This window comes from Castor canadensis, chromosome 6 (assembly GCF_047511655.1).
Source record: "Castor canadensis chromosome 6, mCasCan1.hap1v2, whole genome shotgun sequence".
NCBI classification, from domain to species: Eukaryota; Metazoa; Chordata; class Mammalia; order Rodentia; family Castoridae; genus Castor; species Castor canadensis.
The window spans coordinates 80,623,951-80,648,145 of NC_133391.1; the positions used below are offsets into that span (position 1 = coordinate 80,623,951).

Consider the following 24,195-nt stretch of genomic DNA (forward strand, 5'->3'; position numbering starts at 1 on the left):
TTTGAACTCAGGTACTTGTGCTTGCTAGGGAGGCACTGTACCACTTGAGCCCCTTGTGTTTCTTATAATCAACCATGCGTCAGTGGTGTTCCTTAAAGTGCTTCAAAAAATGAAAGCAATAGATTTTGGGTTCTTTTTTGAGTTGGGGTGGGGTGTCTCACTATGTTGCCAATGAACTTAAAATCCTCCCACCTCAGCCTCCTAAGTAGCGAGGACTGTTTTTTGTTTGTTTTTCCCAGTACTGGCCTCACACTTGCTAGGCAAGCACTCTGTCATTTTACCACTTGAGCAACTCCGCCAGTCTCTTTTGTGTTGGTGAATTTTGCTTTATTAAGTTGATGCTGGACTGGACTATGATCCTCCTATAATGCTTCCCAGCCAGTAGATGGGAAGACAGGCATGCACCAGTATGTTGAGCTATTGGTTGAGATAGGATCTCACAGATTTTTTGCTCAGGCTAGCCTTGAGCTACTATCCTCTCAAGAAAGTAGCATTACAGGGTTCAGTCACTGCAGCCAGCTTGGGAAGGGTTCTTAAAAAAAAAGAAAGTTCAAAATAGTCACTATCAAACACTCTGAAGAGGTTTGGGATTGCTTTGAGGATATAATAAGCCCAATTTAGTGAGAAAAATCTACTTCTGTCCTTTATATCTAACATGAACCAATGATAGGGATCATGTACCTTCTCAGATAGGACTGAGGTCATCTCAAAAGCACTCCTAGTAATTCTGTCTATACTTTTCATCCATATAAAGACCCTAAAGTGCTCAGCTTGACAAGACACAAAGAATCTCCATGTTATTTATCAACCTGGTTTAAAGATGGAAAGAAATCATTCCAGTCAGAGGGAATTAAAATCCCTTGAGTACACACTTTGGGGTTGTTTTTAGAAAGGCTTCCCCATTCCCTAATTTCCCAGGAACCCTATAGAAACATTGATGAAAGTGGGGTTTTTCAGCCAGGCACCCCGAGGCTCATACCTGTAATCCTAGCTGCTTAGAAGGCTGAGATTGAGAGGATGGGGTTCGAGGTCAGCTTGGGCAAATAGTTCGTGAGATCCCCGTCTCCAAAATAACCAGAACAAAATGGACTGCAGGTGTGACTCAAGCAGTACAGCACCTGATTTGCAAGCAAGAAGCCCTAAGTTCAAACCCCAGTACGGCCAAAAAAAAAAAAAAAGAATGGTGCATTTCCTGACACTTAGAATTTAAGCGTCACTACTTTACCTGTGACATTCCATTGGTGACTGCAGGTCTCAGCACAGATTTGTTTTGCCGACTAATACAAGGGCAGTTTGCTTTAATTCCCCACTTGCCCCGGGCAGCATGTACCATATCTCCAATGTTGTAAAGAGCTGGAAAAAAGATAACAGTAAGTAGTATTAGAACACTTTGTATGTGCTATGCATTGTGCTAAGGACCCTCTTTCTTTTTATTATCTCTCTCAATCCTTACCATATTTCAATGTGGTAATTACTTTTATACTCAATTTGGTGATCAAACTGAAACTCAGAGAAGTTAGTTTATTTGTTCAAGTACATAAAGTTGGTAAATGGAAGTACTAAGATTTTCACCCAGGAATATCTAGCCCTAAAGTTTTGTGCACTCTTAACCACTAAGACACACACTTTTACCTTCTCTAACAAAGATTGATAAGGAGTCTTCCATAACTCTAGGATTTGATTACTTAATGATTGAGTATAAGCATTAGGAATTGTCTACTACAAACTATACTTAAAGTTAATAAAAATAGATGGATACAAATTTTACATGAGTAAATATTTAACCATGCTTAAACCAGTAGGGAGCAGACATCCAAGCACTGCACACAGGAAACCCTTGATTGGAAACAATAGGATATACACTCCATTCTAAGGGATGCCCTAAGCTTCCTTAAGTAAAGGAGAACATAGATGATAGTTTTGCAGCTTCACTACCTTTAGTTCATGCATGTTATCAGAAATGTGGAAGCTGGGCCTACAAAATTTAGGGAAGAATCACTGCAGCTAAACTGAGATTGTGATGCAAATATGACTATTCACCTCTTAAACTAGCTGCCTTCCTTTTAGGCTCAAGGGATTTTTACAAGTCTAAAACTACAGGTCTTTTTGGAAGCCTAAAGATTGCCTTTTTCATTCTGATCTAGTCAACCACAAGGATGTGAAATGATATCTGGAAATAAGATGAGCAACTATGACCTAAAAGGTGGAGCAGAATGGGCAGTGGCAGCATGCACTCACACACATCTAAAGATCCAAGTTCTGAGAAATCTGGTGAGAATTTAAAAAAAAAAAGAAAAAAAAAAAGCTAAGATCCTTAACCAGTAGGGAGCATTTTACCAAATTTTACGGTATGTGAGAATCTCAAATGAAAACAATTCCCTCTTTCCCCACCACAGGTGGGGATGTAGCTCGGTGGTAGAAGTGCTTGCCTAGCAATGCATAAGGCCCAGGATTCAATCCACTGAATTACTAAACAAAACAAACAAAAAACATTTTTTTTTTTTAAACCAAATCTAAAAAAGGAATTTCCTTACCTGTACCAGGGATGATCTGTGTGGGCATGAGATTCTCTGGTTCATGGGACTGCCCCTTTGCACATTTTAACCAGGAGAAAACTTCTTCATCACCCATTTCCTCTGCCTCTGAAACAGAAATGAATTATTTTCAGTTTTTTTATGAGTCTTAAAAGATGAATCTCTCTCAAAGTGGAAGTCTCAGGACACTAAGGCTTCCGGAACGCCTTAAGGGCCAATTTTCTCAAGGCCAGAGAAGGTAACAGCTGACTTTTTAAAAAAAGATGCTTTGGTCTGGTATTATAGTCAATAAAACAACCATTTAAACTGTGTTCCTCATTAAGTTTTAACACATGTATTCAGTTGTATGAATATAACCACAATCATGACAGAGAATACTCATTCTATCTCCAAAAATTATCTTGAGCTCTTTGCTATTAATCCCCTTCCTTCAACCTTGGCCACCAATGATCAACCAACCTACCAACCTTCCTCCCCTTCCTTTGCCACCACTGCTCAACTCCTTCCCTCCTTCCTTTCTTTTCTCCCTCCCTGTCTCTCTCCCTCTCTCATTCTTTTTTGGCAGTATTGGGGTTTGAAATTAGGGCTGCAAGGCTTTAACACTTGAGCCATGTCCCCAAACCTTTTTGCTTTAGTTTACTTTTAAGGTAGGGTCTTGAGCTTGTGCCTGGGGCCAGGAATTCTCCTATTCCCAACCTCCCACATAGCTGGGATTACAGTTGCATACCAATGCCCATCATGTTCTTTTTTTGAGATAGGGTTTCAACTCTTTGCCCAGGTTGTCCTCACCACAATTCTGGATGGAATTAAAGTTGTATACAACCATGCACAGTACCACTGATCAACTTTCTAATACTAAAGTTTTGCTTAAAGTTTCATATAAATGGAAGCATACAGGATAAAGTCATTTGAGTTGGGTTTCTTTTATATTTTTGTTTTTCATGAGACAAAGTCTCACTATGTAGATCAGGGCTGGCCTCAAACTTGCAATGATCTGTGATAAGTTTCCGAAGTGCTGGGATTACAGGCCATGCCACCATGCCCAGCTTGGGTTTCTTTTATTGTGTGTATTAGGCTGCAGGCCTGGCTCAAATGGCAGAGCACCTGCCTAGCAGATGTGAAGCCCTGAGTTAAACCCCAGTACTGCCAAGAAACAAAAAGAAACCTATATTGTTGTGCATACCCATAATTTATTGCTTTTTACATCTGAGTGTATTCCATAGTATGGATGTGCTACAACTTGTTTATCTACTCATAAGTTGGTGGCTATTTAGATTGTTCCTATTTTTTTGCTATTATGAATGCTGTTATAAATATTCATGTGCAAGTCTTTGTGTGGACACAGTTTCATTTCTTTTATAAATAAACTGGAGGTAGAATGCCAGGTTGTTTTTTTTTTTTTTTTAACAGTACTGGGATTTGAACACAGGGTCTCCAGCTTGCTAGGCAAGTTATTTACCACATGATCAATAATATATTATTGATATATATAATAATATTGATATTATAAATATTGGGATTTACCCCCAATCCCATATGTTTTTTAATTTATTTTTTGGTTAAGTTTTAATTTTATAACTCTCTAAGAAAGAACCATATTATTTTCCAAAGTGATATTACCAATATGTATTTCTACTAGCAATGTTTGAGTTTTATTTCTTCTACATCTTACTCAATACTTGGTACTAAATTTTGGCCAATTTAGTGGAAATAATGATTTCTCATTATGGTTTTCTTTTTATTTGCCTAATGAATAATATTTTCCATTTGTTTATGTTCCATCGATCTTTTTCTGATGAAGTATTTGTTCGAATCTTTTGTCCCCTTTAAAACTAGTTTGTCTTTTTTGTTATTGTGTTCTGAGAGGTCTTTTATGTATTATAGCTACAAGCCTTTTAACAAATATATGATTGGCAAATCTTTTAGTTTGAGACTTCTCTTTAATTTCCTTAAGTGTGTCCTAAAGAACAACTTTTAAATGCTGAGTTAATTTGTTGTTTTTCTTTTTCTTTTTGTGTCCTATTTAAGAAATATTTGTTGCAGGGTGCCAGTGGCTCACATCTATAACCTAACTACTTGGAAGGCAGAGATCAGGAGGATTGAGGTTTGAAGCCAGCCTTGGCAAATACTTTACTAGACGCTCTCAAAAATACCCAACACAAAACAGGGATTGTGGAGTGGCTCAAGTGGTAGAAAGCCTGCCTAGTAAGCATGAGGCCCTGAGTTCAAACCTCAAGTGTCAACCCAAAGACACAAATATTTTCTTCTCTATTTTTATAGAAGTTTTACAGTTTAATGCTTAGGTCTATAGTCCTACCTTAGGGTATTTTGTATATTGATTACTGTAGCATGATACTAAGTATTAAGTACAGAACAAGTCCTCCAACTTTGTTCTTTTATTGTTTTAGTTATTCTAGGTCCTTTGCATTTCATGTAAATGAGAACCTACTTATCAATTTCTATCAAAAAACCTATCAAGTTTTTGATGTGGAATTGATTTAATTACAGATCAATTTGGAAAAGATGACATCTTAGTAATCAAACACCCCCAGAGTTCCACTTTATGTTATTTTGATGCTACTATAAATGCTACTGACTTAAAATTGCAGTTCCTAATTGTTAATTGCTTTCATTATAGAACTACAGTATTTTTTGTAGGTTAACTTTGTACCTGGCAATCTTGCTAAACACTTTTGTACATTTCATAGGATTTTTTAGTCATGTCATCTGAGAATAAAAACCACTGTACTTCTTGCCAAGTTTATGCTTTTTATTTCTACATATTGACAAATAAATAATCCCAATATGATGTTGACTACTGACCTACAAAATGCAATACCACATATATTGTTTATCTGTTTATGCACTCTGAACCTCTGACAGGGCACAAACCATTATAATACAGGTTGAGCATCCCTAATCTGATAATCTGAAGCTATTTGTGTGCTCAAACAGTTTTAAACTCCAAAGAATCTTGTTTTTGTGGTGCTCGGGATTGAACCCAGAGTCTTGTGCTAGGCAAGGCTCTACTGCTCCTAGTCCCCAGAAAATTTTGGGTTCAATCTGTAAAGGGATACTCAACTCTCTATGGCAAAATCTGATTCTTGCAAGGGAAGGGGAATATAGGATACAAGTTGAGTATCCCTTATTCCAAATGCTTAGACTTGAGATGGAGGTGTGCCTCAAGCAGTAGAGTGCCTGCCTAGCAAGCATAACTGAGTTCAAACCCCAGTACCACCCAAACAAATAAAAATGCTTAAGACTCAGATTAGCTTTTCAAATCTTGCAATGTTTGCCATAGACTTTACACAATATTCAATTTCTTTTTTGGTAGTTCAGGGGAATTAACTAATGTCCTCCTACTTGCTAGGTAGGTGGGCTACCATTTGAGCCACACCACCAGTCTGTTTGTAAGTAGTCTGTGTGTGTGTCCTACCACCTCCCCCTTTTGTCACTATTCAGCAATTTGATGTTTGGTGTTTCTTTTTTTCTTCTCTCTCCCTCCTTCTGTCTCTGTCTGTCTCTCTTTCTCTCTCCCTCCCTCCCTTCCTTCCTTCCTCCCTTCCTTTTTTCTTTCTTTCTCTCTCTATCTCTCTCTCTCTCTCTTTTTTTTTTTTTTTTTTTTTGAGAACTAATGTCTTGCTATATAGCCTGGCTCCTTCTCATCTCCACTCCTCCACTGGGGCTTGAACCCAGGGCCTTGAGCATGTTAGACAAGCACTCTACCACTTAAGCCATGCCCTTCACCCCTTTGTGTGTGTGTGTTTTAATTTAAGCAAAAGCTACATTTCATTAAAGTAGAAGTAATTATAAATAGGACACCCCGAAGGAAACTGAGGATGGGCAACATGACCAAGCAGTCAAGTGCTGTATTTTGGTTTGAGATAGGGTTTTGCTAACTGCCTCTACCTTGGAAGCTAGGATTACAGATATGCACCACCATGCCCAGCCTAATGATTATCTTTAAAAAGATTAAAATAAAAACAAAAGTCATTTATATTTACTCACATATTTACCATATAGGATGTTCTTCAATCCTTCATGTGAACTCAGATTTCCATATCTTGTCATTTATTTTGCTTGAATAACTATCTTTAATTTCCCCCCTACCACCCTTCCAACCCTAGGGATTGAACCCAGGGCCTCAAGCATGTTAGGCAAGTTCTCTACCACTTTAGCTATTTCCCAGCCCTTTTTCTTTTTGAGCCAGCATCTCTCTTATCTTTTGCCTGGGCTGAACTGGAACTTGTGATCCTTCTACCTCTGTCTTCTAAGTGGCTGGGATTATAGGCATATACCACCATGCCTAGCTTCTTTAATCTTATTATAGCATAGATCTGTTATTTTCTTGTAGCTTTCCTTCTTCTGAAAACCTCCACTGTCTTCTGAACTATAGGGTTTCTGACAAGTTGGTTGTAATTCTTTTCCATTAACATATAAATGTGTAAGTAGTCCCTGTGTGTGTCCTACTACCTCTCCTTTTTGTCACTATTCAGCAATTTGATCATGTTTGGTGTTTCTTTTTCTTCTTCTCTCTTCCTCCTTCTGTGTCTCTGTCTCTCTCTCCCTCTCCCTTCCCCTTTTTCCTCTCCCTCTACCTCTTCCTCCCTTCTTTGTTTTATGTTGATTTTGGCAGTACTGGAGTTTGAACTCGGTCTTAGACTTGCTAGGCAAGAGCTCTGTCACTTAAGCTATGCCCTCAGGAACCTTCCTTTGGCTTTTACTTATTTCTTGAGACAGAGTATTACTAAGTAGTCCACACTGGCCTCCATTTCATGATCCTTCTGTCTCTGCCTCCACAGTACTAGAATTACAGGTGTGTGCCACTTTGGTGTAGCTTTCTTTCTATTTTTTTAGCAGCACTGGTGTTTGAACTCAGGGCTTCATGCTTGCTAAGCAGGCGCTCTACTACTTGAGCCACTCCAGACCATTTTTACGATGGGTTTTTTCGAGATAAGGTCTCAGGAACTATTTGTCTGAACTGTCTTTGAACCATGATCCTCCTGATCGCTGCCTCCTGAGTAGCTAGGACTATAGGCATGAGCCACCAGTGACCGGTTCTTATTGGTTTTGTGGCTATACAGTTTTCACCAAAGTGGAAAAACTTTTTGGTTTTAATTGTTTAAATACTTTTTTTGGCTCTGCTCTTTCTAGAACTCCAATGATATGCTTTATAGGCCACCTGATATTTCCTGCAGCTCTACAAGGCACTCTTCAATTTATAAATGTCTTTTTGTTTTCTCTATCCTTTGTCTTAGATCATTTCTACCATTATATCCTTAAGGTCACTGTTTTCTTCTGCAGTGTCTAATCTGTTGTTAATATCATCTACTGTTAAGTTTTTAGATTATTTTCAACTCTAGAAATTCCATTTAGAGCTTCATTTTTGCTGTGTTGCTGATCGAACTCAGGGCCTTGAACATCTTAAGCAGTCACTCTACTACTGAGCTATATCCCAGCCCAATATCTTCTATTTCTCTTCTCGTAACACTCATGTTTTCTTTTATATCACTTAGCATATTTATAAGGCTCAAAATAGCTGATATATGCTCCCCTTTCTATTAATTACATCACCAGTGTTATTTTTAAGTATTTCCTGCTATTTTTTTTTCATAGCTGATAATTATTGACTGAGTTACAGAGTTTTGTAACTTTTCTGTTGCTCAGCACTGGTTTTTGCTATAATCCTTTGAAGAATGTTTGGCTGTAGTCTGGTGTAGTTAAGTAATTTGCAGATCAGACTGTTCTGAGGCTTGCTTTATACTTTCTGACACTAAATTAATCTTACTTCTAAGGTGTGACCCTTCTGGACTCTACCAATTATCTCTTTACTCTGGTTGATGGGAATGCAAATCGTCAATTCTGAAAATTACTCTGCTAAATTGTTTTCTGGAGATTCATTCTTGGGCCTCCAGAATTTTCATCTCATGCATATGCAGATCAGTATGTGTACAAAAAAATGAGGGATCTTCTCCGCAGAACTCGACATTATCTGTGTGCACTTCTTCCTCTTTAGTATTTTGCTTTGCTCTTTTCAGACTGATCTGTTTCCACCCAGTGAGGTTGCCAAGCTATTTAGGTTCCCTTTCCCAGGGCTACAGGTGGAAACTACCCCTAGGCAATAAGCAGAGTAATTGCAGGAACCAGGTTGTCTCTTCCCTTCTCTCATGGATCACAGTCCCACGTTGTCTGATGGACAATGTCTGAAACTAGGATTTCACACATTTTACCCAGTTTTCTTGTAATTTATGGCAAGAAGGCTACTCCTATAGCAGTTAATCTTTAATGGGCAAGAGTGGAAGACTAACAGCTAACATTTATGGAGTACCTAATGGGTGTCATACTACAATTTACATGCAACAATTCATTTAATATTCATAAGAAAGCTGTGAAGGAAGTAGGGATATTACCTTTGTTTCACATACAAGGAAACTGGGCTAGTGGCTTGGCTCAAGTGGTAGAGTACCTGTCTAGCAAGCATGTGACCTGAGTTCAAACCCCAGTACCACTACCCCCCTCCCCCCAAAAAAAGAACAGAAGAACCACATTGGATAATATTTACTTACCACTTCGGGGACGGCTTTTCCTGAGTCGGTAACAGTCAAGGCAGACCCCAAATCCACATTTACGACAAACCCAATGGATATTGAAGAGAGTTGTTTCACATACATCACACATCTCCCGTACACCACGCACAGCTCGCTTCCATGCCACTTTCTCTGGTAGAAAGAAGAGGAATACTGTTGACATTATCCTGACCTATAGCAAAAGACCCCAAATCCTCTAATTCCCCACTCACACCATTTTGCCCAGCAATAAAACTCAAAGATTCGTGAAATTTGTGTTTCTATAATTGTAAGAGATACAAAATATAAGAAATTCCCATTATTTCTAGAGCTGCAATAATACCAGGATATGATAACTTAGCAATAGGAAATTAATGCTACAAGTTGCTACTTAAGATACTACAAATTTTAGCCAGGTGTGCTGGTGATGGCTACAATACCAGCAATTGGGAGGCTGGGGCAATAAGATCACAAGTTTAAGGCCAGCCTGGAATACATTATACTACCTTGTTTCCACCCCTCCTCCTAAAAAAAAAAAGATACTGTAAAACTTTTCAATTGGGGAAAGCTTGAAATAAGAGGATTTTTCTCTTGAAATTTAGAGCATAATGTCATAGCATAATTTTGCTTGGTGTGGAGATAATGAATAGTATCTCCTAGACATGGATATATTATACATGTTTGAAATAATGTGGGTTCTATGGGTGAAACATGGCACCAAGTAGCACCTTACTTATTAACAAATCATAGAGTACTGCTTACTAATAGATATTAGGTCAAAGCAAATTGAAAATATTTAGGAACCAAACTCAAATGAGGATCCAAATGTGTCTTATGGCAGCTATGTGACAAAAATGAAAGGCAAGAGATCAATCATGTTAAGTGAAGTAAGCCAGGCTCAGAAGCACAAAGGTCACATGTTTTCTCTCTTATGTGGAAGTTAGACCTAAAAAATAAATGTATACATAAATACATATATGATCACATACATACACACACAAACACAAAAAGAAAGAGAGAGAGAAAATATGAACAGTGGGTCTGTCCGAGAATGTAGGAGAGGAAAGAGAATAATAAGAGAGTGAATAACACTGAAATACATTGCATTGTAAGCTGTTAAATAAAAGGGGAGCAGGGTGATAAAGAAAGCTATTACAGGGGATTAATGTAATTAAAGTACTAAATACACATGTCTGAAATAAGGTGAAACTCCCTTGAATAATCAATATACACTTTAAAAAAATGAAGGACAGGGGAGCTGGACACATGCCTCAAGTAGTAGAGTGCCTATCTAGCAAGCACAAGGTTCTGAGTTGAAACCCCAGAGTTGCCAAAAAAAAAAAAAAAGTAAAACGAAGGATAGGGAAATAAAACAGGTTCTGTCAGGAGCACCAGTGTTAGTGGGAGAGGGGAAGGTAAATCATGAGGGTGAAGGAGGATGAATGTGGTAGATATAGTTTGTATACAGGTATGATAATTAAACAATGCAACCTGTTAAAATTGTTCTAAGAGGAGGTAAGGAAGGATAAGGGAGAATGATGGAGGGGGTGAATCTAATTAAGATACATTGTAAGCATGTATGTAAATGTCACAACTCCCTGAACAACTAATAAAGGCTAATAAAAAATTTTTTTAAAAAATGAAGGGTGAACAGAGAAGGAAATTTTTTGGTTTGTTAATTGTGAAAGACAAACAATGAGGTCTGCAATAAACAGAAGTTTTATCAGTCTTAATTTATCCATACATAATGTCATCTTCCACTCCTCCCAACCTTCCCTTTAAGTGAAAGAAAATCAAAGTTTCCAACTGAAGACAGTCTGGAAGACAAGGAAGAGGATGTCTTACGGTGTGGTTCCACCATCATCATGGCCTCCTTCTCAGACATTACGAGTTGGCAGAACTGGTCCCCAACATTGGCCAGGATGTATTTTGAGGTTTCTAGGTCTATCCCTTCTGCTAGGGAGGAAGAAGGAATCCACAGGTTCATGGCATCAGGGTCACTTTGCTGAGGGCTTAAAAACCCCTCCACACGAAGCACCCCCTTTCGAGTGAAGATCAACCTGAGACAGGAAAGTAGACAAGTCAAATATAGTTGTCCCTTGGCATCTGAGGAGGAGTGGTTCCAAGCTGCACTGCCCAGTCCCAGCTATCAAAATGTAATTGCTCAAGTCCCTCAAATAAAATGATGGGCACCAGTGGCTCATGCCTACAATCCTAGCTACTTGGGAGGCTGAAATTGGGAGAATCGAGGTCAAGTCCAGCCTGGGCTTGAGAGACCCCCATCTCTAAAATAACCACAGCAAAATGGATTGGAGATGTGACTCAAGCAGTAGAGCACTTACTTTGCAAATGCAAAGCCCTGAATTCAAACCACAATTCTAGGGGGAAAAAAAAAAACAAACAAAAACTTAAAAAGGGTAAAATGACATAGCATTTATATAACCTATGGTCACCCTCATATATACTTCAAGTCATCTTTAGATTATTTAAGATATCAAATACAATGTGAATGCTATGCAAGTAATTGTTATACAGTACTGTTTAAAGAATAATGACAAGGAAAAAAATCTCTACATGATCAATCCATATAGTGCAAACCTAAATATGTTTCCAATTCACAATTAGTGAATTGGATATACACATGTGTGGATGTAGAACCAGCAGAAATGGGGGGGCAAACTATATGTCTCTGCTAATAAGAAGGCTTAAAATTGAGTAAGTCTCAATTCTTTACAAGGCTGTCACCAGACTTCTTGTCAGTTTCCTCAATTCAGCTGCTCCATATTACACACCCATGCCACTGAATGTGACTAGAGAAAAACAAAGAGCCACACTCAATGTTACACTTTTAAACTCACCATCTACCTCAGGTGGGCCATTAATATGCCCAGCAGTCACCACACAGTTTGCTGGTATATTCTCCTCTCCTACAGAGCAGTTTCTTATCTTCTTCCTAGTCATATCTCCAATATTATCTTCCCCATGAGGACCTTGCTTCTTCTTCTTTTTTTTTGTGGTACTGGGGCTTGAACTCAGGGCCTTCACCTTGAGCCACTCCACCAGCCCTTTCTTGTGATGGGAATTTTTGAGACAGGGCCTCGAGAACTATTTGCCTGGGCTTGCTTCGAACTGTGATCCTTCTGATCTCTGCCTCCTGAATAGCTAAGATTACAGGACCTCTGTTCTTAACTCTAGAGCTGAAGATCCACTCAACATCTCCATCTAAAAATCTAATAGCCATTTCAAATTTAACATGCCTAAATTAAAATCTCCATTTTTCTCCCCAAATCTATTTTTCCTCTGAGAAATCTCCTTATCAGTAAATGGCAATCCTATTCTACTTTTCAGGTCAAAAGTTGTAGAGTCACCTCAGTACCGCCAAAACAAAACAAAACAAAAAAACAACAGTTGTACAATTATCCTTAACTCCTTTTTTTCATGCTCTACATCTGTCCAATAATATAATTATTTGTTTACTACTTATTATTATTATTTTGGAAGGCCAGCAAAGATGTATTTAGCAAAGCTGGACAAAGGAAGGAGAAATACAAAGGAAAGAAGAGCACCTCCTGTCTGACATGTAGGAGGTGAGAGCAAAGAGGCTCTTATTTGTGTTCTGCCTTCAAAAATATACCTGAAATCCAACTACTTCTCACTGTCTGCACTGCCATCTCCCTAGTCTAAGCTACCATCATTTTTCACTTGAATAATTTCAACAGTCTCCTAACTTCCCTGTTTCTGCCTTTTCCTTATATTCTGTTCTCAAAAAGGTAGTCAAAACATTGATCAGTATCACTTATCAGCTCAAAACCTCCAGTGACTTCTTATTCAGAGTAAAAGCCAAGGCTCTTGAAGTAGCCCTTTAAAATCTTATAAACTCTTTTGCTCCCTTATTTTATTTATTTTAGCTACCCTAGTCCTATGGACACACCAGCAATATTTCAGCCTTGATTTGAACTTATTCTTTCTCAGATCATCCTATTTAAAATAAAATCCTTTCTAGCCTCCATAAATCTCAATTCTCTTTCCCTATTTGATTTTTCTCAGTCATTAGCTTTCTTTTAAAATCTTTTTTCTCTTCTCAAAACCTTTTGCAGGATGAAATTTGATGTTTTATTCAAGTGCTGAATCCTCACTGCCAGAAAAATGGCAGGTATATATAAGACCTCAATAAATATTTGCTGTATACAGGAATTATACCAAATTGATAAAACCATTTAGATTTCTTTATTTTAAAAATTAAGGATGGGTTGGAGGGATGGTTCAAGCAATAGAGTGTCTGCTTCACAAGTGCAAACCCGAGTTCAAAAAAAAAAAAGTAAACATTCTTAGCTGGGTGTGATGGTGCACACCTGTAATCCCACCAACTCAGAAGGCTGAGGCAGGAGGACTCCTTGAACTCAGGCCAACCTGAGCAACAAAGTAAGACCCCATCTCAAAAAAAAAAAGAAAGAACTGTAGGTGTGGTTCAAGTGCCCAGCAAGTGTAAAGCCCTGAGTTCAAATTCCAGTACCACCATTAAAAAAAAAATGACACTTTATCTTATTTCCTAACCTTTTTACTTCCCCTTCTCTCTAATGTCACTCTAGTAATACAAACAGGTAAGTGATCAGGCAGATCCAGAATATAAAATAGAGACCTTTTGCTTATACTACTGGTTTCAAATGGAACCCGAGTTAGGAACAATTCAAGGAATAGCACAGGGCTGTGGCTAAGACTGCTCAACTTCAATTCTCCAAGGACAAAGCTACATGTCATTGTGAATCCCAATAATTAAGGGATTACTATGACAGAGCCTCAGCACAGATGCTGAGAGCAAAGGAATAAGGAAAGCAAGGAAAAAAATGGTTGAAATAGGTTTATACACCCAGAGAAAGAGTGGGAGTTGTCACTAATGAAAACCGGGAATGAAGGCAAATAGGAGTTTGGGTACCTCCGAAAGTGAAAGAAGCGGCAGGCCACAGTAGAATCATCTTGCTCCTGTTCCTTAAACTTCCGGTATCGTTCCAGGCGGCACTCGCGACACTTGTGTAGGTGAGGGGCCACATTGATGCATGATCCATCCTGTAGGAAGGGTTCTCCAGATTGCTTTAGCTTCTTCACTTTGCTCACATCTTTCAGCACTGACTGTCCAACTGTGCAAGGAAGGGAGGAGAAAAAAGGCTTTCATGAGAGGTGTGAACAGAGCCCAATAACATGATCCTCTTGGAGACAAATACTCATCTTGACCTGGGCTAGTACTCTTTGTACGCAGAAAGGGAGAGCAAAGTGACCAGTTGGGAGGTGAGAACCTTGGGGAACTGTGGGAAGTGTCCCAAAGAGTGAAAACTTTGGGCGTAAGTGTGAAAAATGCAAGCAGGGATAAGGTAGTCACCACCTGCCTCTAGTTCCTTAGGATATGGCTATTCTCCCAATCAAGGCCTCTTGGCTCCCACAGGATATCAATTTCTAATGAAAATAGCTATTTTTACTAGCAGATTTTCTCTTGTACACTTTGGATTATAAACTCACATCATAAGCAAATGGACTTTGATAGGTGTTAAGATTCTTATGTTTCAAAGAGGAGCAAACTGAAGGAGTAATCTCTGCTTCAACAAGTCTACAAAGGGTTGCTATGTGGGAATGGGGATTTATTTGTTTGTTTCTTTCTGTTTGAGGCAGGATCTCACTATATAGTCCAGGCTGGCCTTGAACTCACAATCTTCCTGCCTAGCCTCCCAAGTGCTGGGATTACAGGCCTGCATCACCACACCTGGCTGAAGAACAATTTTTAGTAACTCCCCTGAAATAAATTTAAGGATGGTCTAAAGTGAAACAGAAAGCAATTAGATAAACACAAGGTCACAATTCCTGATCAAAAATAACAAACTGACAAAATAACAGACTGATGAAGTAGATCAAGAGCCCTCTTTTGTGGTCAGGTAACCCTCTTACAGTGCTGGTATATATACAATCTTGCCCTGAACCAAGGTCTGATGAGGGCCCTTTGGATCTACTTCCATGAGATTACAGAACTTTCCATCTAAATGAGGGCATCTGCCACATAAGAGCACAAGCATTAAAGGATAGTGCTAGAGCAAAGCCCTCTACAGCCCCAGTGGGATCACCTTTCAGGGGGGCGGTCCGAGGCCGGCCCTTTGGGGCCTGCTTCCCTTTGCCCTTGCCCAGCAACAGCTCAGCACTGCGCTCCCCATTGGGGCCCAGCTTCCCCATCAGGTGCTCTGGAATCCCCTTTAGGCCAATCTTGGACTGCATCTGCTCTTCCGAATCGCTCAAATCTGACAGGTCACTGTTGGTGCTGGAGTCTGAGTCCTGTCTACAAGCCAAGCTTCGCTCATCCAGTGAGAACCTTTTCACAGCTTCAAAAGGAGCTTTGTTCTCCTGTGAAAAATCTGCTGGGGAGGACAGAAAGCCGCCTGAGTGCCTGCCAAAGACGTTACTAAAGGTTTTGAGGAGTGGATTGTCCTGCTGCCCAGGCCCCACAGTTGGCCTTTCTTCTGTGGGGCTAGAGGAGAGAGTAGGCATCTCAATGGGTTGGGTGAGGCTGCTGGTAGGTGAGCTGGAGCGGCCATTCCCCATTGCAGAGAGGGTTGGGCCCCCAGCAGTAAGAGCTGAGCCCAAAACACCAGACACCAGTTTGGAGGAGTCAGTTGTAATGAAGAGGGTTTTCTTCTTTGCTAAAGCTGCAGAGTCTGCAGAGGAGTGAGACTCAGGCCAGCTGGGTGCTGCCTTGGAGGTGACAGTGGTAGCAGAGGACGAGCTACCTGATGCCTGAGATGCAAAGCTGCTGAAAGGGCTATGTTCAACTTTCTCCACAAATGCCAGGAAAGGGTTAGAAGGCTCTTCTCGGGACAATTTTGGGGGCTGTAAAAATAGGTTTTCATGATTCTCGGGGGTGCGGGTATTTAGGAGGCTCCGTGGGAAAGCTGGAGTGAGGGTGGGCATGGACTCTGCAGGCACTTTTCGGTCCACAGAGCTGCCAGCCTTAGAGCTTGGCTTAGTGTCTGCTCCAGGAGCGGATCTACCTTTACACAGGCCTGAGCTCAGGCTCTCAAGACTTTGTTTGAATGAATCCCGACTAGAGGAATCATCAGCCAAACTCTCTGACACTGTAGTGAAGTAGTTACTGGTGGGTAAAGTTTGGGACATGCATTGAAAAAACAAGTTTTTGGAGAGATCAGAGTCTTTCTGAGACTCTGGTGCAGAGCTACAGCCAAAAGAAAAGCCCAAAGGTTTGTTCTCTGTGGCTAGAACTCCATTGGACTGGCTCCTTCCAAAAGTCATTGGTTGCGACAAACTTGGGAGAGATGTTCCAAATCCAGAAGAGGCCAGAATAGAATTTCTTGAATTCTGAAAGGAAGATTAGCTTGAGTTAGTTTTGTTGGCTTTTTACAACCTATTGATCACTTGCCTTGTCCTAGCCACTACTATTATCAAGATTTCTTGTGAGTCAATCAACTTTTCTTCCCTACAATTACATGGATCTACTCTTAAAAATAGATTTCACAAGCATTGGTGGGGGAAGAAACCTGCCACAGATCACAGAGGACATCTTTATTTTAGCAAGGTGAGCCAAAGATAGCAGGATGTCATTCAACCTGCCACTCCCTTGGTTATTATCCAGCTGGTCAATAGTGCTAGGAAGCTGTATAGATTTGTTAAAATGTACAGTATTTGGAAGGAGAGAGACTCCACTAAGGAATGGGAGAAAAAGTTCCCGAATAGACATCAGCTCTTACTCTAATACATACTTAGGGACCTCTGTAATATCAATCCACCTTAATGACCTTAGGAACTATTGTTGGACATTTTTATTGACTTAAACTGTTGCAAATAGCCCAACAGGAGTGATTTCACTCCCATAACAAACCCGCTGTACATTAAAGCAAAGCATTAAAAAAAAAAAGCTATTTTCTTCATTAATTTGAAACTCTGTAAACAGGACCCTTTTTAAAACTGGCCATTTACTTATGTGTTGAAGTCCACCTAAAATTGAATAGCTGTTTCAATTAGCATTAGACCTAAAGAAAATAAATTTTAAAAAGTTATTTACTGGGAACGTTTGCTATAATTAGCCTCTAATAAGGCTCTAAAAAGGAAAATGAAATATTGAAATATTCACCAAACAAAAACACTTAACATGACAAATTAAAGGATGAAATGATAAAACATTATCCTTTTATTCTTTTACCTTGAAATTATTAACTTATGTATGTGAATGCTTGTATGTATAAAGAGGGGTGGGGCACTTTGATATACATTATGCACTTGGACCAATGTACATATATGGACAGAAACACTCATAGGTAGCTGGGAGCCCTTAGGATTGGTTTAATGTAATAAAACTCAGATCATAGCACTTGACTTGCAAACCATAGATTATTTAAAAAATTAACTTTAAGTAGAAGGTAATATACCTAAATATTCACTATTTATTTTTGTTGTTGTTTTTTTTTTTTTTTTAACAGTAGTAGGGATTGAACTTAGGGCCTTACACTTGCTAGGCACACCTACCATTTGAGCCACACCTCCAGTCCAACATTCACTTTAAAACACTGGAAATAAATATTATTTATGATTACTTAATAAATATGGGGTCTTCTTCTGGGATGAGGAAAGTTTGTTGAACTAGATAGTGGTGACAGCTTCATAACATTATGAATGAACCAAGCACCATAGAATTACACATTTAAAAATGGCACAGAGGTACAAGAACCAAGGAAGGTCAAGGACCTACAACTTACCTCCAGCTGACATCTGCTACAGAGTCTGCTTCAGGGTTTTTTAAGAGTTAAAACATTAAAGTTCATTTTCTTCTCACTAACCAACCAAGCGTTGTCTAAAACCCTCTCCTCATGAAAGAGAAGGATAGAATAGACTGACACAGCCCTAGGTTTTGCTGCTGTTTCACTAGCAAGATTTGGCCACGGGCCTTGAAACCTGCATGACTGTAAGGAACCCTGCATGTTTTGCTACTAAAGTTACTCTTTAAATGTAAATACACCCAGAAATGAAAAATAATTTGGATGGTCTTTCATTTTCCTTCAGTGATTAAACTCCAAATCCTTTCCTTATAAGAAAGTGATGACACACTGATTTCAACTTAGTTTCTAGGGCAAGAAGTTTCTTGGTGACTGTTTCTCTGTTTTAGATGAAGCACTGTAATGGAAACATTCATGACTATACTTTAAATCATATCCCAGAAGCCAGGCTGAAGCATCAACAAAATGACTGATAGTCATAAAAATTTTCCAATCTATTTGAAAGAAATACCCATTGAATCTACATTTCATCTATTCAGATTTGTTACTATAATAGAATTCACTGGATCTCTTCTTGTAGAATGTAAAGCTTGGTTTGTTTTATAAGCCCATTAACCATTACACTCTCTTTGACATGGAGTTTATTTTAAGTAACTCAGGCATATGATGATTTACAGACTCTGGAAATCCACATAAGATCCTGGTTCTTGGGAATGCTGGTCAATAGAGAACCATGAACAGAGTGAAATTTGCATTTTTACAGGCCTTCTCCTTTTATGTCTGGACATTTCATCTCCCTCCCTGATTCTATACATGAAGAATTTTAAAACTGCATTTGCTGGCAAAGGGAAGTCAGATGAACTATGAATGCCATGGATTTTTGTTGTTTGGTGGTATTGAGGACTGAACCCATGGCCTGATGCATGCTCTACCACTGAGCTATACCCACAGCCATATACCATATTTTCCTTGGAATGATTTTAGTTTAGTATGCGAGCTTCTTCAAGTAAGGATTTGAAGTATTTACTTATAATCTGCAGTACTTAGCACATTATAGTTTACTATACATAATTTTGTTTGTTTTTATTTTCTTTGGTTTTTGGGGGATAGAACTAGGTTTGAACTTAGGGCCTAAGTGCTCTACCACTTGAGTCACAACTCCAGCCCTTTTTGTTTTTGTTTACTTTTCATGTAGGCTCTTATACTTTTTGCCTGTGGCAGGCATCAGGACAGCAATCCTACCATTTCTGCCTCCTGCCCAGCTGAGATTACAGATGTGTACCACCATGCTTGGGTTGTTTTTGAAATAGGGTATCACTAACTTTTTGCCCAGGCTGGCCCCATACTCCTGGGTGCATGTAATCCTTCTGTCTCAGTCTCTGGAGTGGCTGATACTGCAGACACATTTCACCACACACAGTTCACATAATTTTTTTAAAAAAATTAAGCATTTAGAGCTGGGTGCTGGTAGCTCATGCCTGTAATTCTAGCTACTCAGGAGGCAGTGATCAAAGGATCATGGATCCAAGCCAGCCTGGGCAAATAGTTCACGAGACCCTATCTCAAAAAAATCTATCACAAAAAAGGACTGGTGGAGTGGCTCAAGATGTAGGCCCCAAGTTCAAGCTCCACTACTCCAAAAAAAATTTTAAAGCATTTAATCTTTGTATTTCATATTTTAGCTTGAGTCAACAGTCTGTTTGAGAAAAAATATGACTGGCAGCATAAAATTATACTTTGGTGACCAAAATGAGTCAAAAAGTCTATATAACTAATTTTCATATTGTCCAGTTTAGTAAAAATATATACATATCTGATAAAAAATGTAGTAAACTAGAGACTACTATTTCTAAATTCATCAAATCTTTCGAGTAAGATTTATTAAAAGGATGAAATTAGGAAGGAAAAAAAGCTTTTATGGTTGGATCAAATGATGGAGAAAGCCCAGCCTGAAGGGAAAATATCACAGAAAATGAACTGAAAACAGAGTAATGGTAGTTTGCATACATAGCCTTAATTATAGTGCTCACTATTACCAACACTGTAATTCATTAACCTTGCCTCTCATAGGCCTAGTGGAGGTTCAACCACTATGTAAACTAAATAGATAACTGAATTAAAAAGATTCCCCACCAGATCTATTTTAATATCTCATTAAATTAGGTTGTACAATCATTTTTTGATTAGCCCAACTGTTCAGGTAACTAATAAAGTTATTAAAAATATACACATTTGCCCAATGAGCAGTAAAGGTCTATCCACAGAGTACAATTTAAGCACATCTCAGAAATATTCCTTCCTTGGGACATTTGAAATGCATTTCAATGTGATAACAACAAAGGAGGGTGAAAGGGTGAACGAACATCTGACAGATCTGCCCCTGAAACAACTCACCTCTCCTGAGGCTTGTGACCAGCTGCCTTTCTGTTTTTCTGGCCCAGTTCCTGCTGCAAGGCCAGTGTCTGAGATCCTCACTGTGGTTGGGGTGGAGCTGGCAGTAGTGACCACAGTTGCCGAAGCCACCATGCCCTGGCCAACTTGTTCCAGTGTCTTTCCTGCTTCTTTGTTTTCAGCTCCACCTAACTCTGGGGCCAAAGGTGCCTGACCTGTGGCCACAGAATATGGAGTAAAAGGTACAGGTGTGTCCCCACCTACAGGCTCATCCTGCACCACTAGAGTCCTGCCGTTTTCTTTGGTGTAAGTGGCAAAGCGAATGTTGCGGTTAATCTGCGGCACAAATGTAGATGGTAGCTGCTTGGCTCTCTGGTCCAGCCCTGGCTCTCCACTGGCATTACCTCCTTTCCAGGGCCCTCGGCTTGCCTCACCTCCATCGCTCCCATTACTGTCTACTTCACCCCTGTCTCCTTTTAATTTCTTTGATGCAGGGTCACATCCAGAGTCCGAAGCACTTTTCCTCCTGCGGCCATCTTTCCCCTCTATGCTCTCTCTCTTCTTCTTTCCTTTGGAAGATTTTACTGGTTTTAACATACCCCTCTACAAAACAAAATTCAAAAAGATTTATTGTAAGGGACCTTTCATCCTGTGAAAACCATAGTCCACTGGTGCTTTCCCATCTGCTTCTACAGATGACTACCAAGTTCTGATGCCAGCTCTAAGAAATCCCCTTTTGTCAGAAGGCTCCAATCTTCCTATGGTTCACTTAACACACACACACACACACACACACACACACACTCACACACACACACACACACACACACTCACTCACTCTCTCTCTCTCTAAGATAATAGCTATTAGAAGTTAATTCCCTTGGTAACCTTTTCTTACATAAAATATACTACTTCCTCAAATGGATTTTTTTTTTGAGAGTTGTAACAATTTCTGGAATTTCTTTTACAAAACAAACTGTCATAACTAGGCTGGCAGCTCATTTACCCTTTGATGAAGTAACTTCCTTTAGTACATATTTATCTCTCTGTTATTGATAGAAACTTGCATTTTAAGTATTGAAATATGAAAACTCCTCTATCCAGAAGTCACTAAAATCAACATTTGCAAGTCTGTGACCAAAGTGAACCCAACATACACAGGTTTGTATTACTTATAGACAATACAAAGTCGTGACTGATTTCCAGACCTCTTTTCAAAGCATTAGACACTGGAAAGACCTCATTTCGAAGTGTTAGACACTAGAAAGAGGAAACAAACAAACAAACAGGGCAGCAGAGGCCAAAAAAGCCAAATTTCTTCTCTTTCTAGTAATTTTAGACTATCTCATGTCATGAATTCTCTCTATGTGTATGTGTGTAGGGGTACGGTACTCAGGGCCTCCTACTTGCTAGGCAGGTGCTCTACCACTTGAGCCACACACCCAGCCCTATATCATGAAATTTTATTTATGTCTTATTTGAGAAGCCAGGCAACTAATAAGATACAGATTAGAAAGGAAAATCATTATTCTTCCTAGAGAAGGAGAAGGAGGAAGACAGTGGGCTATGAGATGTAGCTAACATTCCTCAAGCAATCTTTGTACACCAGTCTTACATCTAGAACATTATTCTACTGGTGTCCCACTATGAAGCAGGTATTTGGTTTCAGGTTTATTCAGAAACACATGTTGTGGTGGTAATAAGCATAATTATTTAGCCACTAATATTTACCAACTTAAGTAATCTATTCTTATGGTTCTTTTTTTTTTTTTGTCTTTTCTTTTTTTGGTGCTGGGATCAAACCCAGGGCCTCACGCATGCTAGGCAAGCGCTGTACCACCAAGCTACATCCCAGCCCTCTTATGGTTCTTAATAATTGTACATTCTTTGCAGAGCTATATCTTTACCGTAATATAAGAATAATTATTCTTGGTGATTCTAGTTTCTATATTTTCCTCTTTTTATTGCCTTCCTTTCTATCTTTTCTCCTTCAATTTCCTTCAACAACTCTTAAAAAAAGGTAAGATTTACTTCAATTTTCCCCATATTTCTGGCAATATTATCGGAGTTTCCAAATAGATAAGTAATAGTAACAGGTAAGAATTAATAGTAATATACTTATTATGATTAAATACTTAGTATAATTCTAGTAATATTAGCTAACTTTCCTAAATCTTTTATTCAAGAATTATTTCTGGCTGGGTGCCGGTGGCTCACGACTATAATCCTAGCTACTCAGAAGGCAGAGATTAGGAAGACTGAAGGTCAAAGCCAACCCAGGCAAATAGTTTGTGAGACCCTATCTTGAAAAGATCCATCACCAAAAAGGGCTGGTGGAGTGGCTCAAAGTGTAGGCTCCACGTTCAAGCCCCAGAACTGCAAAGAAAAAAAAAAAAATGCAAGTGAGTTGGCAGAGTGGTTCAAGTGGTACAGTACCTACCTAGCAAGCACAAGGGTTGGAGTTCAAACTCCAGTGCCACCAAAAAACAAACAAAAGAACTGTTTCTGTTTGCTAAACATTGTTTTCATTTGATCCTCATTTACAACTTTTTCCTTTGTTCAACCTCTATCACCATCCAGTTTTCAGTGTTTTGAAACTAAAGAACATTCATTCAGTGAGGTCTGTCTTTTCTTGCTCATTCACTCATATTCACACTTAAAGGAAATGAGGTGATCATGGATCTTTAGGGGGAGTTACTATAAAACTTGCCAAACCATCAATAATAATTATACTTTGCTAGTCAAAAAAATAAAAAGTTGTCACACTTCATGGCAAAGCCAGAAAGGCAAAAACCAATATATGCTGCTAAAAATCACAGATCCTATTTTTAACTCATCTAGCCAACTTACAGAGCCTGGTTCGCTGCAACCTCCTTCCATTTCTTGAACATTGTACGTGTCCCACATACAATGAGCTACTTAGATGTGAGTAGGAGCCTAGAACACTGACATCATTGCACACTCTTTAGTTATATCTTGCCAGCTGAACAGTACCTGGCATAAATATAATGAATAAATGAATAAGGAAAGAAATAAAATTGGGGCCCAATACATTATCAAAATAATAGGTGTTTTCAGCCATGTAAGCACAATCAAGAAATTTATCCTATTCATGGTAATGTAAGTAAAATTTAATTCTGTTCTTCTTTTCCTACTCTGAACTTGTTTTAAGACAAGAATGACTGCATAAAAAAGATAAGGGAGGACTATATACTTAGTAGGAGTGGCCAAGAAAGCAATACCTATAATACGTGCTAAAATACTATGAAGAATATGAGGACTGTTGGCTTACTGAAGGAAATTCACACAGGATTCCTTGATTGGTTCAAGGAATGATTTGTAACATACTTTTTTTTTTTTTTTTTTTTGCTGTTACAATTTTGAATGAACCAAGAGTTTGTCTGGTAAATAATAATTATAAAAAAATCTGTGTGCTGAGCACTGAACTAGGCACCTATTTGATTCTATTCTACTTGGGAATATAGAATTTCAGACTCCCTTGGATCTCATTGCCACCTAATTGGGAAAAGAACAAAAGAAAAGAGAGAGCTGGGGACCAGTGGCTCATGCCTGCCATCCTAGCTACTCAGGAGGCAGAGATCAGGAAGATCATGGTTCAAAGCCAGCCCAGGTAAACAGTTCACGAGACCCTATCTCAAAAAAACCCATTGCACAAAAGGGCTGGTGGAGTGACTCAAGGTGACACCCTGAGTTCAAACCCCAGTACAGCCAAAAGAAAGAAAAAAAAGAGGATGTAGCTTTTCCTTTATTTCCTGTTATTGAGTAGGTCATGATAATTACTACAGCTTTTCACTGTTTTAATTATCTACATCTTTTACATATATTTGACCTGAGAGAATTTAAGAAGAAAGAGGCCTTGGATTATATAACTAGAGAATGTAATTGAGAGTGTTTGCTGAAACTAGATCACTTTCATGAGAG

At 39.0% G+C, this 24,195-nt stretch overlaps 1 protein-coding gene across 1 annotated transcript in view; it reads right to left on the reverse strand.

The window, feature by feature from the left end:
- The window catches only part of Kdm3b (lysine demethylase 3B), a 71,873-nt gene that overhangs the window by 18,928 nt on the left and 28,750 nt on the right, over positions 1–24,195 (reverse strand). The window contains exons 7-13 of the mRNA XM_020156092.2: positions 20,257–20,856; positions 15,208–16,450; positions 14,034–14,235; positions 10,946–11,160; positions 9,101–9,253; positions 2,535–2,642; positions 1,226–1,353 (exon numbers count right to left, since the gene is read on the reverse strand). Coding sequence (XP_020011681.2) covers positions 1,226–1,353; positions 2,535–2,642; positions 9,101–9,253; positions 10,946–11,160; positions 14,034–14,235; positions 15,208–16,450; positions 20,257–20,856 — 2,649 coding nt within the window. The remainder of the gene's footprint in view (positions 1–1,225; positions 1,354–2,534; positions 2,643–9,100; positions 9,254–10,945; positions 11,161–14,033; positions 14,236–15,207; positions 16,451–20,256; positions 20,857–24,195) is intronic.